General features: G+C 42.9%; 1 protein-coding gene across 1 annotated transcript in view; it reads left to right on the forward strand.

Moving 5' to 3' along the window:
• The window catches only part of basp1 (brain abundant, membrane attached signal protein 1), a 47,758-nt gene extending 37,709 nt beyond the window's left edge, over window positions 1-10,049 (forward strand). Inside the window, exon 2 of the mRNA XM_078934409.1 lies at window positions 7,429-10,049. Coding sequence (XP_078790535.1) covers window positions 7,436-8,062 — 627 coding nt within the window. The 5' untranslated portion in view covers window positions 7,429-7,435 and the 3' untranslated portion in view covers window positions 8,063-10,049. The remainder of the gene's footprint in view (window positions 1-7,428) is intronic.
• The last annotated feature ends 8,661 nt before the right edge of the window (window positions 10,050-18,710 follow it).

The following is an 18,710-nucleotide window of genomic DNA, read 5'->3' on the forward strand; positions in this document are numbered from 1 at the left end:
TCCTGCCAGAACCTGTCCTAGAAGAAGCCTCCATCAGAACCAGGAGATGTACTAAATCTATTCTTCCGTGGGGATTTTCTCCCCCAGGATCCTTCACCTCCATGTTTTCTCCCATGTCAGTGCTGAGCAGAGAGAGTGTTTTCTTATTTGTGTTTGTTTGGCAGGGCCAGATTTTCTGCTCCAGTTGTCCCGCCCATCCTCTCACCCCCCCACCGGCCTACTGCAGTTTGGCGAAACGGAGCTCGTATTAGAACTGCCAGCTGGACGGCGCGTGTCCATGTGCTTTCATACGGTTCAGGGCAAAATATTTGACGTTTTAGTTTGCAGAGAGAAAAAAGGGGTGATGGGTGGGAGGGAAGGAGAGTTTCCGCAGATGTTCCAGGTGAAAAACAGGATCCTGCTGTGAAGGAAAACAGCAGAAAAGATTCCGATTTGAGATGCTCGTGCTAATGAGCTTCTGGCTTCCTGTTCTAATCATGCAAATGCAGAAGCAAAAATAGATCCTTTTGACAGGATTTCAAATATATATAAATATATATATATATATGAAAGGGGAAAAAAAGCTTTGTGCTTTTCTCCTCCTGTTTTCTCCTGTCACCTCGATTTCCCAGCCGGCGTGGAAACACAGCGAGTGTGAGTGGGACCGGGGGGGGGGCGGGCGGTGACAGCCCTAACCTTTAAGGTGTCAGCTTGAACGGCGGGAACGCAGAACCTGCCGGGCTCGCCAGGTTGACAGCAGCTCAGTGACCGAGGATTTGCAGAGATCCCGGACTTCCTGGAGACACCTCCCCCCCCATCTGCTGGATAGAGGAAACCATTTCACGAGGAACTGGAAGTCCTTAAGTCCTTTCTATGAGTGCAGATGAAGTGAGGCAGAGATGGGGTGGAATCTGTTCCTAGGTGGTGGTGGGGGTGTGTGGCAACTCGAAGGTTGAAGCGGAGCAGCAGTTGGCACGGGGGCCCGTGACAGATGACTCGCCAGAAACGGTGAGAGTTGGAGGAAAAATCGGAAGAGAACCGAGCCATCTGTCCATCCAGAGACTTCTGCTCATTTTTAGCTTCACATTTACACAAAGTGATCATTCTAGACCAGCGTTCTTCCTCATCTTCATCTTCACTGTCCTCCAACCTGCCCAGGAGGATTTCACCTGTGCCCCATCACAGTGTCTCGCACATTTCTCTGAGTTTTGACACAGGATGGGGCCTTGCTCAAAGGCACCCTGGTGGGTTTAATAGGCTCATGAAGGTATGATCCTGCTAGTCCTGCATTTTCAAGCTGTGACCCTCCATCCAAAAGGGTCAAAGAAGGTATTTGTAGTAAATTTCTATCTTTCAACCTCCAGTATTCCAAATCAGAAGGGACAGGAAAGACACAAAAAAATGCAAAAAACAAAGAAACATCAAAAGATAAGACCAAAGACAGAACTGTTGCAATGATGAATACACTGAAATGCAGAGACGCATAGTCCGCTGTGCAAAAAGACCACCTCAGCCACTGAATCTTCTGATTGTCTGATGACTGATTGTCATGCGTTGGTAGGAGAACAGGAGCTGAAACACAAGCAGGACAGCGTACTTTAAGTCAGTGGTTCTCAGGTGACGGACCGGTTTATTGTCAGACGATATTTTAATGAATCGGTCCGTACGAGGCTGAAGTGTGCATCTGATTTTTTCCTATAGTTTCCAGTTTCCCTTCAATTTTGAGGATGAAGTTTATCTTCATCTTCTATAAAATATCTGCAGCTGCTTTAAATTTGATTTGATTTTTATCTTTAAAATAGAGAATACCTTTATTTTGAAGTCAAAGGCTCTCCTTCTGTTTCCTCACGGCTCCTTTACTTTAAAACAAAACTTTCCATGACTTGACATGGGTCAAGAATGAATTAGATGTTTTGAGGGAGAATTCAGTAAATAGATAAATAAAACTTCCTTCAAAATAAAGTTATAAATAAAACGGAAAAAATTGAGTTTTTTTTTTTTTTTTTTTTTTTTGCAGCCCGATACCAACTGTTTCATGGACTGGTACCGGTCCATGGCCTGAAGGTTAGGGACCGCTTCCTTAAGTAACTATAGAAGTATTAACCCTAAAGAATGAAACCCTGTAGTCTCATCAGAATTATGGGTCAATTTGAGGCCAAATCCAAGAACCACCAGATGATTAGTTATTACAGCAGAATAATCCTGAAGTAACAAAGGTATGATCTAATTTCTGTGTGTTGCTCTAAATCAGTAGGGTTGTAGCATAGTAATAAACAAAAGAGAAGGACGTTCCACAAATCTGAGTTGTGCTAAAAGGCACTTCTATTCAAAAATGTCTCCCTTGTAGGTGGAACTACAAATCATAGGAATCCCACTCAGTGTCGTATTTGTCACCAAGTGGATCCCTAAAGACCTATGGCTTAAGAACAAATATTTTTAGTTCAGCAAAAGAAAATCAGAATCTTTACATCTTTAAATCTTGAAAACTATGTCTTCTAAACGGGTATCTACAACTTGCCATACAGTCTAATGAAGCTCCTCCCATTTTTCTGGACGTAAATGAATTGCTTCCTGCTGTGAGCTTACGTTATCTTCCTTCCTTGCCATTCCATGTACCCGCCTGCCAGTTGCTTTTGTGCAGCGGGGAGTATTTTCTCCAGGTTGTCTGGGCCCTGCCTCAGCTCTTCAAACAACTAAAACCTCACGGCTCGCGGCGAGAAGCCTGCCTTTTTGTTCAATCCCCCTTTGTCTGCACATACGATTGTGAGTCATTGTCCTGGCAGCGCAAGCCGGGAGTCAAATGGTGCGAGGCAGTAGAGAGAGCTTCTTTGTGGTTGGTATAAAGATGAGGCAGACACCGAGCGCCGGACTCTCACGGGAGTGCCGCATTGATAGTGGAGGAAGTCACTCAGTGGCGGCGAGGTGACTCCATCTCTAGCGTGAACAATTACAGGCAGACAACCAATGAACCAATCGGCAGATGTAAAAGAAAGTCAAAAATTAGTTTTTTGACAAATTTTGCAGTTCAAGTCTTAAGGACTCCCTCGGTCTGAAAGTACGCTTTGTCAGGAAATGGTGGGGTAGAACCTCGAAGTGCAGAAGACCAGGCAGGCTTGGTTGGCTTGGCTTAGTGGCAGAAACCTTAACATTAACAAACTTAGACATGACAAGACCAAAGGAGCAACTAAAGAGTAACAAAGCAGAGGGTCTGACGCTTTAGAACGGGAAACCATTCATTATACTGTAATTGAATCGGTTAGTTCAAAAGGGGCCGAAGTCCAAGAGGTTTGTTTTTCCAGGAAATGATTTTAATTGCATGGCTTAAAGGGAGGCTACACCAAATGCTTAATACTTTACCCAGATTTAGCACCAGTTCATAGCTTACAAATGCTATAATATGAAGCACCTCACTTTTATAATTTCAGAGGACTGGCAAACTAAAGTCTCTGGACTTGACCCTTCTTGAATTAAACAGGGGCGCTGCCATATTGAATAACTAGTGCTGCCATCTATGGGATAAAGCTAAACCCATGCAAGAGAGACGCAAGTCCAGGAATTTTACACTTAATGCATTTTAAATGTCAAGTATAGTCAATACATTACAACAGACTTTTTTGTACATAATCAGATAGCTTTTCCCTTGAAGACCATAGAACATATAATATCTCTATTTTGAACAATTGTTGACTTGAGCCCCTTGTGAATTAAGCGATTCAATTAGGATCATTATTACTAACAAAGACAGCTATAGATGATTGGCGACCTAGACCCGGTGTGACTGAGTGGGAAACCTGAAAACAGAACATGACAAGAACAAAGAAAGTATAATCAAAAATTCCAAATCGGAGATCCAAGTCCTCACACCCTTTGACATTTATGATGATAAAGTCAACTTTAGAGCTCAACCCAAAATCAGTTTCCCGTCTACAAGCTGAGATACAGGCACGTGTCTCACAAATGTAACAGTATTGCAGTATGTGATACACAGCTTATGACCTATTAATACAAATTTGCTGACTGATAGACAACATTTATGTAACAACATATATCTTTTTCTTAACCCTAAAAACTGTATCAGTTGCACAAAACCATTGAAAACTGGTTAGGGAATAGTGTTGCAGGTTGTTCAGTAAAAACTAAAGACTGTGAGACTTTGCCGATTTGTTGCGTGTACATCACCATCACAGTCAGAGTGTGCCGTGTTCCTGCGAGGAGGACAGATGGTGATCTCTCTGCTCAAAGGTCTCCAGCTTAGAGGCTATGCCAGTAATCTGTGGGTTCCACTCATGTTTGGGGAACGTGGACCTGGGAGTGGGCTTGCAGACGGCCTTCAGGGTTGGCTGCGACCTTGCAGATCTGTTTGCTTTGTAGGGTTAAATCTCTTTTTAAGTATTTGCTGCTTATTTGAAATCTATGTTGTTGTTCACCTTTCGGCTTATCCCATCAGGGGTCGCCACAGCGAATCAACTTTTACTGACTAACACAAGTGAGTTGGCAGAGATTTTTTTTTACAACCTGTGTCTTATCTGGTATGGGGACCGGCACAGGGGGATCTCATTGCCTGGAAAAACAATGGACAGCTCAACCCCTCCCTTCTCGTGTTCTCAAATAAGAAGAACCATTGCCTCCTGATTCGGGGGCCGCCATGTTGAAACCTGTCAACAGTGATTCGTCCTATTCGCTTTGAGTCATCCTATATATGGCAACTTCTGTTGCCATTTTCATAGATACGATGACTTAGAAGGACTCGGACCGATCCCCGTTGACTGGTTTCAACATGGAGGCGCCTCTATCAGGAAGCAATGGTGAGGGATTTTGCCTCATTTCGCGAGAGCTGGAGGTAAGGCCATTTCTATGGGTGACGTCAAACCTCGATCTGTCCTTTGTTTTTATGTTTTCTATGGGGGATCCCAATGTAGGCCCCTTGTTGCTTCACAGTTAGGCAATAGCGCAAACAGTCTTGTTCAAGGACCCGCACTGGATGAGGATTGCTGGGGATCGAACCCAAGATTCCCATGTGCCAGTCTAATACGTTTGGCTTCTGGGGCCTAATTCTAGTGAATTCATAAGGAGCCACGAAGCAGTAAATATGAAAGGTGCTTAAAAGTTTTTTTTAGACATCGCTAGATGCTAGAGGGAAGTTTTAAAGCAATCAGGGCAACAGGTGAATGAAATGATGACTTGATCTACAGGTGGGAGGGGCCAGATCTTGACAGGTGCCATCAAACACCATCGTTCAGCAAACGATTAAGAACTTCTGCATTGGGATATTTTCAGTATTACTTATTGTCCACCTTTCAGCATATTCCTTCATGGGTCGCCACAGCGAATCAGCTTTCACTGATTCACACAGGCGGTTTGGCAGAGATTTTTATGCCTCCCCCTGGGAAAGGAACCCTGGTTTCCCATGTGTCAGTCTTACATGCAGCCAACTGAGCCAACCAGCCATTTCCAGTGTTACTTATTACCCCAAAATACTGTACAAGTTCACGTCTTTTTGAAAATACATCAAGCAGAGTTGTTGAATGCAGATCAACCAGATCCCCCTGGAATTGAGCTTTTATCAGCAAAAAGATTTATTACCTTCTATCTTCTATTTGGAAGTCAAAAACAGTCTATTAATCCACTTTCAGTTGAACACGTGTGGTTTTACTTCTTATGGACTTAGAGGAATTCCTGCAGGGATCTTTTCTAACATGCTCACCAGTGAGATGTTAGATTTACAGGAGATGAGCAGCATAAAACAAAAGTTTATATTCTTCAAGAGTTTCAATACTGGATGTGTTCCATGTATCTGCACATGAATAAATGTGTTTTTTCATGTTTTATGTGTTTTATGAGAGATTACTTAAATCAATATTTCACTGATAGGGCTTTCTGGCTGTCAAATACACAGTGTAAAAGACAGATTGAAGAAATTGTTGGTAGGAGCCAGAAGGGGACTTTGGGCAGAAAGACAAGTATCTGCACCAAGTTCGATATTCTAGTAAAGTCCAGACAAGGAGAAAAAGTACTGGACATTGTTGAGGAACACCAAAAAATCCTGTTGGGCTGTGCGTGTGTCAAGACTTTTGGTTGTTTCTGGCAAAATCTTTATGTTATTGTTTGCTAAATTGAAAGCTTGTGTATAAAGTCTATGTCATGCTTTTCTTAAGCCTTTCAGAGTAAACTATATCCATATATATGATGATATATTACCTTTGGCACACAAGAGAAAGATTGTTTAAATAAAATATGTTTTATTTTTGCAGTTTATTTTCCTACCAGGAGGTAAAACGACTCGATCTCTCTCTCTTTAGGGTGATGCCATTTCATGACATCACCCTAAAGTCGGCCTCGGCTACGGGTCTGTGTTTCGCACATGAAAACGAACAACATCCAAAGTTTTGCAAAGATGAATGTGCATATTGTGCAATGAAAGCATTTTGCTAATCAATGCTAGCTCCGTGGAGAAAGTGGGTGTGTTTGTAAGCCTGCTGTTGGTTTTGACTCTTCTTGGAAGGGGCTGTTCTCACTGATCGACGTCACGATGTGAAAAAAAAGCTAATTTCTGTGGGTTGGGAGGGTCTGGTGCTCAGAGAGCAGGGTTTAAAGGAATGCTCAGAAATGTTTAAATGGATCAAAATAAGGCTTTGGTCAAGATTTAACACTATGATACAGCTCTAAGTTCAAAAAGTTGACTTTGCGTGATAAAGGCCCTTTAAGAATAAACTTGACTTTCCTTCAGTAATACATGTAAAGACTGTCGAGATTTGTGTTTTTTTCTGATTTTTTGTTGCTGTATGATCTGTAGATGTTAGAGGTGGATTTCAGTCCAGTACTCAAAGCATTTCTGGGTTGATCACTTCTATCAAGCGACTCAAGATTTCCTGTGAAAATATTTATTTTCACCTTTGGATTAGGGCTGCGCAATATAAGCAATACTTGCGACGTGCACTATTTGTGATCAATATGGCAATGACGATATGACTTGCAATCCAAAAAACAACCAATACATTATTTTTTTCACCAGTTTTGCTGAAATAAAAGTCAGAATGACTTAAATTGAACTCCAAATGACCCATGTCTACAGAGGGGGCAGACATCTAACATAAAAGGGCTCCATTTGATTTGTTGTCAATGTAAGGGCTCCATCCGCATGAGCAAATGCATAAACGCCTCCATTTGATTCGTTAAATACTTCAAGCTGCCATGAGATTGTTTTAGCATGTGTGTTAACATTTAAGGTACCCATTTGTTACGGCCTATATGGACTTTTGCGATACTTGTATCGCACAGGCTGATGTTGTGATGACGATAAATTTGCGATTTACTATGCAGGCCTACCAAGGATACTTTATGTCTATACTCAAATACTTAGGAGTCATTGTTGGAAGTCAAGTTTTCTCAACACAGCGTTTTGTAGCTAAATTTGATGAGACTCCTAAACTGTTATCTTCTTTTCCAGAGATCCAAAATGGGAGGAAAGCTCAGCAAAAAGAAGAAGGGATACAGTGTCAACGATGAGAAGACCAAAGACAAGGACGCCAAAGCAGAGGGCGCCTCTGCCGAGGAGAGCGAAGTACCGAAAGACAAGAAAGACGAGGCTTCAGCAGCCACCGACGCCAATGAGGCAGTGAACGACACGGCAGCCAAGGATCCACCCGCCGCCGATGCCACGGCAGATGGGGAAAAGAATGCAACACCCGCAGCAAAGGAGTCTGAAAAACCTGCCACCAACGCTGAGCCGAAAACCGAGTCCCCCAAGTCAGCAGAGCCCGCCAAAGCCGAGGAGAAACCAGCCGCTGCGGCCCCAGCCAAAGAGTCAGCCCCCGCAGCCAAGGAGCCTGAGCCTAAGGCTGCGGCGCCCGCCCCGGTGACAGAGAACAAAGGTGAGGCCAACGCCAAAAAGACTGAGGCCCCCGCAGCACCAGCAGCCAAAGCTGTGCCCCCAGCTGCTGAGCCCAAACCCACGGAGGCTCTCGCCCCAGCAAAGGATGCCGCCGCTGCGCCTAGCTCTACACCAGCTGCCGAACCCCCGGCCAAGGAAGCGAACGCCACAGAGGCACCAAGCAAGGATCAAACCGTAGCAGTTCAAGATTAATGGACAGCTTCTTTTCGGAAATGAAGAAATAAATTATCTAACTCAGCAACCATGAAGAAGAAAAAAAACCAAGAAGGTGAATTTACTAGCCCGCCAATATTATGATAATAACAATAATAATAATAATTGAAATGATGAAGGTGATGATTTGTTGAGGACTGGAGCCACTGCAGAAGATTATTGCTATTATTATTGTTATGTTTTATTCTATTTTTTCTGCTGTAGTATTTGAACTTTGATACGAGTCTTTGTTGCCATCCCACCTCCGCCATCCTCACCGAACCTCGGCCCAGGTTCCCATTCCCGGCCCACATTCACCCTCCCCGCTCCTCGGATGTCCACGGTTGAGGACAGGGGAGGGGTCTAAGTACCAGCTGGACTTCCATCAGTCCACTCTTCAGCCTTGCTTCATCCAATCCTTATCCTCTTCTAGAGAGTGTTGTTTTCTGATGCAGTGCAGTGATTCCCCCTTTTGTTGCTGTCCAAACACCTCTTTGCCTCCTTTTGGAAACATTAGAAACAGAGAAAATATGTGTTTATTTCAGTGGAGGAAGTTCAGGCTTTTCTTAGATCTTTCAGGATTAAAACCGCCTTTCTTGGCAAAGCAAAACACTCTTAGATGTCCTCCAGTCGTAGGGATTTTTTCAGATAGACTTCTACGTTTTGTACTGGAACCCTTAGATATATTCTAGTGGTTTTTTTAAACGTTTGTAATACAGATGGAATCTGCAAAACACTTCAGCTGGAAAGATCTTAGAAAGCAGATCTCTCATCCTCAATCCCAACTATGAGATAGTGAACAGAACCAGCACTCAGATACCTCCTGATCATCTTCACTCTGTGGTTTGTGTTTCCCGCCCTGCAGAACACAAAAGCATCTGTTTTGGGACCAAACCATGGTTGTAGACATCCAAGACTTTGGTAGAAAAGTCTTATTTCCGAACCCAATGATGAGCAGACGGACTTCAGAAACGAGAACGTTGTAGCTCGGTGTCTATTGAAGCGTGTGTTGGTGCTGTGCGGTTCACATCAAAAGCCCTTTAGTTTCCCAGCCTAAAGAGTTTAGGGCAGGGTTTATAAAAACTTCAGGCCTTGAAGGTCGGTTTGACATGTTTGACAAACCTCCGTCTTAGCTAAACACACCTGATCAAGGTTTTCAGCAGCGGATAAGTCATGATTTCTGGAAAACCAGCAGGAAGCCGGCCTTCGAGGCCTCCCGTTTGACACCCCTGCTTTAGCCCCCCCCCCACTGCAGAAATTACATAGAAGTACAGGCGAAGAGAAAGTGTTTGCTTTGCATTTTGGAGTCTAAAAATACATAAATTAGAGTTGGCAGAATCGTGTGTAGAAAAAAGTTAGATGTAAAGGTCAACATCTGCAGCAAGTCGTGTAAATTATGGTTCCATGATTCTTTTCCCCTAATCGGATTCACCCTGAGGGAAAATCCTGAGGGAAAATCCACCCCCATTCCAGACCAACTTTCCTCTTTTACCACCTTTGTATCAAGGCAGAGATACGTGTGGTCATGCCAGCCATCCATCCATCCATCCATCCATCCATCCATCCATCCATCCATCCATCCATCCGACTCACGGCGTCTTCCTCCCAGCACTCGTCAAACCGTAGCAGAAACCAACAGAGCATCACTGGAGGAGCGCCGTGTGTCTCTCCGTTCAGTTTTTCTTCCTCTCTTGACTCGGTAAATTGCATGTCTGTGGTTGGGTGAACCTGTCGTCCTGTCTTTTTGGTCAAGTGAGAAAAAAAAAGTAAAAAAAAAAAGAAAAGAAAAAAAAGAGTAAATAATAATTTCTCGGTTTGTATCCATGGAAACTACAGTTGATATTTTCATTCCATGTCTCACCACTGCTATTTCCACACAACACGTTTGTTCAAATAAACAGAAAAGATGATATGGAAATTTGATGCATTCAAAATTATATGTACTTGTATAAATGGTGCAACAGTAATAAAATGTAAGAAACTGTTATTCTTGTGCGAGTCAGTTTTATTTTTCATGAACAAAGAGAAAATAATTCAGAGTTGGATCCGAAAATGGACACCAGGACTGAGATGCTCCATGCTATTCCACCCATAAGAGACACAAACACTCATTTTTATGAGTGCTTTAAATATAACCAGATAACACATTTTCAAATCTTTCATAAATATTTTAAAAAGTGATGTTAATGCATCAACTGAGAAGAATTGAGGCAAACGTGGTTTCTTTTTTAGGAGTTAAATAGAAAATAATGCAAATACTGAACAACGCCCAACACGGATTCAAATCCAAAAACATCCATCCATCTTTAGAACCCACTTAGTCCCTTTCAGGATCATGGGGTTGCTGGAGCCTATCCCAGCTACTGTTGGGTGAAGGTGGGGTACACACATAGTCGGCACTCCGTCACAGGGCCACACACTCTCAAATGCACACCTAGGGACAATTTTGAATCATCAATCAACTTATTAAGCATGTTTTTGGACTCTTACAGTGAGCTGAAGTGCCTGGATAAAAAACCCTCGCATGCACAATAAGAACATGCAAACTCCACGCAGAAAGGTCCAAAATGTGAGGCAAAAGCGCTAACCACTACAACCCTGAAACCACTTTTATTATGCAACTGTGTTTCTAAACTAAAACATCCTCCAAAGATGCAGGCTTCAGAAGCAGCCCAATAATACACGGTTTGGGGATCAGTGACAGTAGCTGCAGCAGTTTGTTGAGAAGTTCGTGTTTTGGGATGTTTTTGGTTTTTTTTGTGGCTGTTCTGGTTAGAAAACAGAATCTGAGATTTACGTCTAGACTTTTGACCAGAACTCGTAGAATTCCCCTGCTGGTGACTTTGGATAACGGCGTCTAGTTATGTGGCCCATTTCTATCTTTGTTACGAGGGGCAATGAGGGAAGCACCCAGGCACAGAGAGGAGGAGGAGGAGGCAGGAGGTTCCAGGCAAAAGGGTCTTTAATAACTGAAAGTCCAAAAGTAAACAAACCTCCACTGCAGCATGCAAGCAAACTCAAGACTTAGATTACAACGACACAGGAACTCGAGAACAAACTAACATGAGACTATGGATCAGCACAGGAGGAAGGGAAGACAGGACTTAAATACATGCAGGACTGACCAGACACAGGTGGAAACAATGAGGGCAGATGGGGACAAAAGTAAAACTCGAAACAACAGCAACACAGGAAACCTTTCAAAATAAAACAGGAAACTGAACTCAAAACATGACAGAAACAAAAGACAACTAGAACACAAAAGCAAGGAAACTAAAACCGTGAAAATCTTCCTTGAAGGCCCCAAAGCACTTTACGGTCACAGTCTCATTCGCACACTGATGGTGGCTCAGCTGGCACCAACCTCAACCACCAGGAGAAATGAGGGGTTCTGTGTCTTACCCAAGGACAATTCAACGCAGGCGGGAGGGGAACCTGCAATCATGCACTCCACCTCTGCACAATAATCAAAGCCAATTGCTCTTAGAGTTTGGGATCTTTGACGTATGGAGGACATTCTCTGTCAGGATTTTCTGGTATCAGCATAAATTTCATTTACGTCTTTAATCAATCAGGGCAAGCAATCCCACATAATCACACTACTTCCACCATACATGACTGTTCTTTTTCTTAAACAATGTTAGTTTGACACAGATATGTTGAAAATGCTTTCCGAAATAATTTTTGTTCTTATTGGCCAATTTAAACGCACTTCTAAAAACATTTAGACGTGCAGCGGAAGGGCAGAAGCCGTCTGATTGGAAGATTGCATGTTCGATTCCCACCTCACCCACTCCCCACCTGGTGGAAGGTTGGCGCTAGTGTTCGGCAGCTGAGCCGCCACCAGCGCGTGAATGTGCATGTGAACAGGGAACGGGTTTGTGACTGTAAAGCGCTTTGGGCCTCGGAGGAAGGTAGAAAAGCGGGGAAACATGGAGGGATCAACATGGATATCAGTTGTTTTAACACACTTGTTAATACAGTTGAAAAGCTTAACATTTAATAATCCCATCAGCCAAAAGACCATTTTCATGTCAAGCACAATTTTGTTAAAAATTAATTTAACAAAGTGGATATTTTACTTTATATTTTATTTTTTTTGTCTATTTTAACAAGAGTGAAAAGAGATGCAATAAGTGGCTAATTAATAAACTGATCTGGCTCCATTTACTTTAGTTTTCAAACAATGATTTAAATGATTGACTAAAAAATTAGAAGAAAGGGATTATTTTATGGCATTTGACGCCATGATAACCAGCAGCATGATAAAAACTTCCCTGTTCTCATCAGATTGGAATTATTGTTTTTCCTGTTGCCTAACAATCAACAGGAGATGTGGCCTTGGATCTTCCAGAAGTTTGATTCCGGTCCTCTGACTCACACACTGACTCACTGTTACATGCTGCCTCTGAGGACCTGCAGTTTTCCAGCTATTGATGGGAGCAGAAGAACAAGGACAAATGTGAAAAGGTTCAGTCAAACAGCAAATATTGATCTGTTCCTCTTTCTTCCTTTGTCACACAGAGGAAGGGCCGTTAAACATAAACTCCATCTAAATGGAGAGATTCATGTTATTTAATGGCATTTGTAACTCATTAATTCCGTCCACCTCAGAGCGGTTAGATAAGGGACACAGAGAATCCTCATGGTGTCCATGGAAAAAGCATCCACCCTATTCTGAAGCGGCTGGATAGCTCAGTTGGCTGTCACTCAGGAAACCTGGGTTCCATTACTAGGGCGTGCAATGAGGTAAAAATCCAGTGTGGGTTCCCTTTGCACTGCTGCCTATTTGGGTCTCCCTCAAAAATACAGGGTTGTGTCAGGAAGGGCATCTGGCATTAAAAACTCTCTACCAAACCACCTGTGCGAATCATTGAAGGCTGTGACGACCCCAAAAGGTGGAAAGGGAAAAAAAAACCTGTTTTGGGTCATCAGGTTGCTGGAGTCTGTCCATGTGATGTAGGGTGAAGATGAGGTAGTCTTGGTTTTCCCAGTCTGCACCCTAAATTTTTTCCCAACAACAGCAGCTTGAAACTCTCATTAAGTAATGCTTTACTGATTTGTCTATGTAACCCTTGTGCTATCCTAGGCACTGTAACATTGGGAGTTGGGTCATCTAGACCCACTAGACAGTGCGCTGAACCTTTTTTCTTCAATGATTTGTGATCTTCACTGGTGTCCATGGATTACATGAAATCTTTCCACCTTTATCCACCTTTGTCACGGTGTAAGGGTGGGGTCATCTAAGATAGCACAGGGGTTAAATTGCATTCAGTTAAAGCTTTTGTCACATGCACTTGTATGGAGGGTTGACTTGTACAGGTGCTTCAGGCTTTTGGGTTGTTGGGGTCTGCAGATGGTTGTGGAGATTAGCGGATGCATCATAAAGGGAACACAGGTTTTTCTTACAGTTCCTGAGGCTCCTGCAGCCGCCTCAAGGGTGGCATAAAAGTTGAATGGACCATTGTTGTGTTTGTGGTAAGAGTATCTTCAATTTTTCCGTTTGGATAGTGGAAGTGGGACACACTTCCATACAGGTGATGCTGTGGTACAGTGGCCTTACACCACATCCGCCATTAATAAGGGGTGACTGACTGCTTACTGACAGCACACAAATACTGCATGCATAGGGTGTGCATGTGATGCGGAAGTGCACACCCGTACGTAGGTCCATAGGATGTCCATTTAACCTAAACTCTGATTGTTTAATTTCCTCATTTCTAACAGTCAGAGTTTAGTTTATGTGTAAGAAGTGTGTACTTATAAGCGGAACAGCGCTAATGGCTTCCTTGCGCTGGGTTTCGCAGGAACCAAAAAAAGTAAAATCCCTACGACACACCTGCGTCTCACCTACTTCACCCTTACGTCCTCTTACTTGTTGTCTAAGTGTAAATTACGACTTGCAGCCCACAGCAGGAAAGGTTTCCTGCGGGCCACCTGAACAAGTTGACCCATGTTACGCCTGCAGTCAGACCATGTCCACCTGTAAGGGCAGTTGTGTCTAAAGCTGTGTTCACACCAAACTTGATTCATGTGTCAAGTTCACGTCAGCCGCCCCTCTTTCGCCGCGCGACGAATACGCTGCGACCGACTGACAAACTGTACGGGCGCGCCTGCCTTTTCCCAACAGTAGCCGGGACGGCCCCAGAAACTCATTTAATCTGAAAGGGACACAGCAGGTTGAAAAAATGCATGGAAAAATGATTCAAATATTTGAGCTTTGCCCACACTGCTCAAATCCTTCCTCACCGCTCAAATCTCGCCCAATGCATGCTTAAACCGTGCCGTACGGCCTCTGATCACGTCTGTGCCACTGACTTAAAATTCAAATTGGCCGCTCCTGACACGCGAATCAAGTTCAAAGTGAACACAGCTTCAGGCTTCTGGAGGATTAAAGAATTTGGACCAAGTTCTAACTTGGTCAAGGACAGAACCAAGGTTGACAATGGGACAAATCATAATGAGTCAGCTGAAGACTGCAAGCTAGGGGAAAGAAGAAGATCCGAACGAGAATGTCGCCAGGTCAGAAGCATAACTTGACATACAAACGCTTTCTGAACTCTCGGACTGACACCAACACAGAACCAACACTGAATCTTTGGTGAGAAAAGATTACAGTGAGGAAAAGGGGTTCTGAGCGATGAGAGAACCTCCAGACCTAGCATGATCCCAGTTTGCACTGAACTCCATAAAGGTAGATTGGTGAGTCTACGCTGAATGATGTGCTGCATCCCTGCTGCATCGCTGCTGCATCACGGACAGCTTAAAACAATCAAAAAGACACCTTTTTGTCTTTGCCTGCTTCTTCTGTCTAATCACACGTCCTTCCTCTGGTTCTTGTAGAGGATCAGAACAAAAGATGCAGACAGGCTGTGATTACAGAAGCACAATGCTGTCACCACGATGAGCCATCAATTTCATCAGAACTGCTGGAGTTCTAGTACAATCTATTGTTGTAAAAAAAAAAAAAAGAGACAGAGAGTTTCATTTTCTATCAAACAGTCTCTGATGGAGCTGTTTCACCTGGTGTTACATGGACATCTGAACGAGTCTGTTTGTGTTCTTCTGTGTCTCACAGTTTAGGGTTTTTTCTGCGCCCATATCAACAAGCTGCCGGCTTCTCTCAATGGGGTGTCCACCTTTCCCTCGATGACTTTGAAACCTGAGTGAGGAATTACTGTTAGAGCGGTCCTATCCTTCTCTGTGATGTGGTCCTACCCGGTCCTCTGTCTCAATGTTTTGCGGTTGCCGGGGAGGGTCACGGGCTGACGAAGAGAGGGAGCTATGGATGTGTTTCATTTCATACACAATTGAATAGCTCTAGTTGTTAAAGGACTGTCAAGACTGGAGCTAAAGGTCTGGTGATACAGGGTTAAGGAGGGCTGGTAAAAATAACTTTATATTTAAAGACTCAATAAATTTATGGGATGTTTCTATTTGGCTATTCCTACAGGGGTCGGATGTTATCTTTCCATCAGTGAGACAACAGGGTTCACTGCTCTGTCTACTTTTCTTTTTCTTATAGTTTGTGCTCATTGCTCTTTGTTTTTGTTACACCCCATGAAGCCAGGCGTCGTCTCTCCTACTGTCTTGTTCTTGGCCTCATGTTGATCTTGGCTTGTTGTTGTCTTGACCTCATCTTTGTTTCAGCCTAAAGGCTGTTTTGTCCTCTTCTTGTGCACAGATTCACTGACAGATGTGGACAGACTCTTCGCCTCAAACACTTCAAGACGTGGCTTGGCTTTGTGTTTTTCCTTTGTGTTGTGAAATGTGACATTTGTGTGTCTGATACATCAACAATTCAACACTTGTGTTACATGACAGTTGATATCAGAATTGGTGCGGTACCCGAAGCCAAAGACCGGGTTTGTGGCGGGAACTGGAAACTTTCTTGGACGAACATAAACTTGACAAACACTTTAAAAAATTCAACTAAACTGCAAAAGCCAGAAACAAGAAAGAAAAAAGAATGACAAAGATAATCTGTAAATCTAGGCTCTAAGGCCAAATTTGAATTGCTTCCCTACCCCTACAGCTTCTCCCTACATTGATTCCTCCAAACAGAAAGATATAGAAAAATGAATGTTTTTAATTTGAGATGTTACAACAGCTTAACTTTCATCAATAGTCGCTGGTCATCTACGTTAGCCCGTAGCTGCCAGCACACAGAAAATAAATTGGTTTTATCACTTTAAAAAGTCATGCAAAAACAAAAACTCTATACTCACATTTTAATGGAAAATTTTGTGCTACAAAGCACATCCTACGTGAAGAAATGCGTTTCTCTTCTGCGCTGCAGCGCAACAAGAATCCCCCTACCGGTGAAGGGACATCCAGCCCTAAGTTGCTACGGCTCCTCCATAAAAACACCTGTTCAGACACAACCACAACTCCAAATACCCCTACAATTGGAGCAAGAGGGAAGAGCCTTAGGGGGTAGGTAAGCAACTCGGATTCGGCCCAACAGAAACTATTAAAAAAAAAGGGAACAGATGAGGAGAATCGACAAGTCAAACCTCCTTTGAAACTGCAAAACTTAGACACAAAGTAACTCAACTACATAGACAACAATCCACCTTTTCACAGAAGATCCAACTCCAGGATCCATTGAAACTGTAGAAGTTAGACTAATGACTTTGGGCAAATATAACATCTGAAGACACTGGTCAGGTTTTTATAAAATCCGAATTCTGAGAAGTTTTCTGAATCCAAATGCAACGACGTCACCAACCACCACAAAGAAGAAGAAAATGGCCTTAACAATAATTGAAATAATCTGATAATTGGAGTTTTGTGGTTACGGACAAAACGACAAAACTCTGGTGACCTCAAAAAACATGCAGCAGATAGTTAGACCCTCGTCTTAAACATTCCCGGCAGTGACTGCTCCTCTCTCATGAAACCAAAGTGAAAGCTAAATGTAGGAAAAAAGCATCGAAGCGTGAGGCCTTCGTCAAATATTCATTGTTTGGCGTGTCTCCCCTCCCCACTAATAACCCCCCCTCCCTGGTTCTTGCATGATCTTACATAATATGTTGAATATTTAAAGCAGGTTTAGCTCAAATTCTTGTTTGCCTCTGAAGGAACCAGAACGAGCGTTGGATCTGTTTGAGCAGAGTTGTACAGTGATGGGGCTGTGCGAGGAAAAATATCAACAGATGTTTCCTCGTGTCTTTGCGCACAGTGATGGCAGATCTGCCATGTCAAATAAAGCAGACTGTGGTATGAGTGTTAGCGATTAATGCCGTGGTAGAAACCTGCACTTCAAGAAAATGCATGAAGGCACTGAAAACTATAAATGTTCAACAGCCTCCGTCAAATAATTGGCGTGTATGGACTCTGAGCCGCCTCATTGGTCCAAGAGTTTCCTAGACTGTCACCACTGGCTGTAGACATGCTGCAGCTGTAAACTTTTGCCTAGCAACAGACACAAGAGCCACAAAACACATACAAACACGCGCAAGGAACAGATGATCAACTAAGTGTACAAAAAGATGTAAAGACACATTTCTGTGACACACACCAGTGTGCTGGAGATGCATTCATCTGCACCGGGCACGTCTTTTTTAACCCTTACATAAGCTTTGCAGAAGCAGCTGGGATGTTAAACACACAACACTGATCACTGACTGCTTATTAACCCACAACTCTGAATTCTAATTTTCAAGCAACAGCTGTGTGAGCGCAGTTCAGACGTGACCCTGGAACATGCAGCCGCAGATTATTCCTGTCTCTGCCAGCTTCTATGCACTCATCAATGGAAAGTCAGATGGTTAAAATAAAAACCCAGAGATGGTTATTAAGCTAACAAAAAGTTGGTTTACCAACAAAAAACCTTTTAAAGGGCCTAAATCGTGCAAAATTAACTTTTTGAGCTTTTAAGTGTATTATAATGTAAATTACCCACAAAAAACAACCCCAAAGCGTTGTTTTAGTCTGTTCACGCATTCTGAGTCATCCTCTAGAAACCTGCACTCTAAACACTAGCCTTGCCTGATCCACGAAAACGATCGGGTCCAGGAAGAGTCTGTGCTTTATGTAAAAACCGGACTGAGTGACCCCACCCCTCATCGCAATCCAAACAGGAAGTACCTGTTTCGAGAGGCCAAAACCACATAGACAGCTATTACTGTATTTTCTGCACTAAAAAGCACACTTCTTAATTTAAAATTCTTAATTTAAAAAAAAAATGACTTGTGCTTTTTAAATTGGTTGTGTTTACTGATGTCGAAGCGACTTTGAGAGTAACACGGCGCTCTGTCAAAATGTCAGTTTTTGTTTACGAATTGTTAACAAGGCCGGGTGTTGTTGTAAACGTGCTAACACGTTTAACGTGTAGCGGTGTTGGACCTTTTTTTTTTTACCAGTTACTAACACGGTTGAGAGTTAGCATGATCACAATGCTATTTGTTTTGCTTTTTATCAATCTGTTTTTTTTTTTGCATGTTGCAAACAAGGTTGTGAGTTACAGGTATTGTAAATATGCTAAGGCGGCTAACGTGTAGCATGTTACAAACAGCTGTGAACGCAATTAATAAAGTGAGATGGAATGACAGATTCTTCTCTGACTCTATTGTCTTGCTTAATGCACCTGATATATGACATAAGTTTGAATATAAAACATTCATTGCCCTATAGTGCAGAACAT

This window comes from Oryzias latipes, chromosome 17 (genome assembly GCF_053564925.1).
Source record: "Oryzias latipes strain Hd-rR chromosome 17, Olatipes_Hd-rR_3.1".
Lineage (NCBI taxonomy): Eukaryota > Metazoa > Chordata > Actinopteri > Beloniformes > Adrianichthyidae > Oryzias > Oryzias latipes.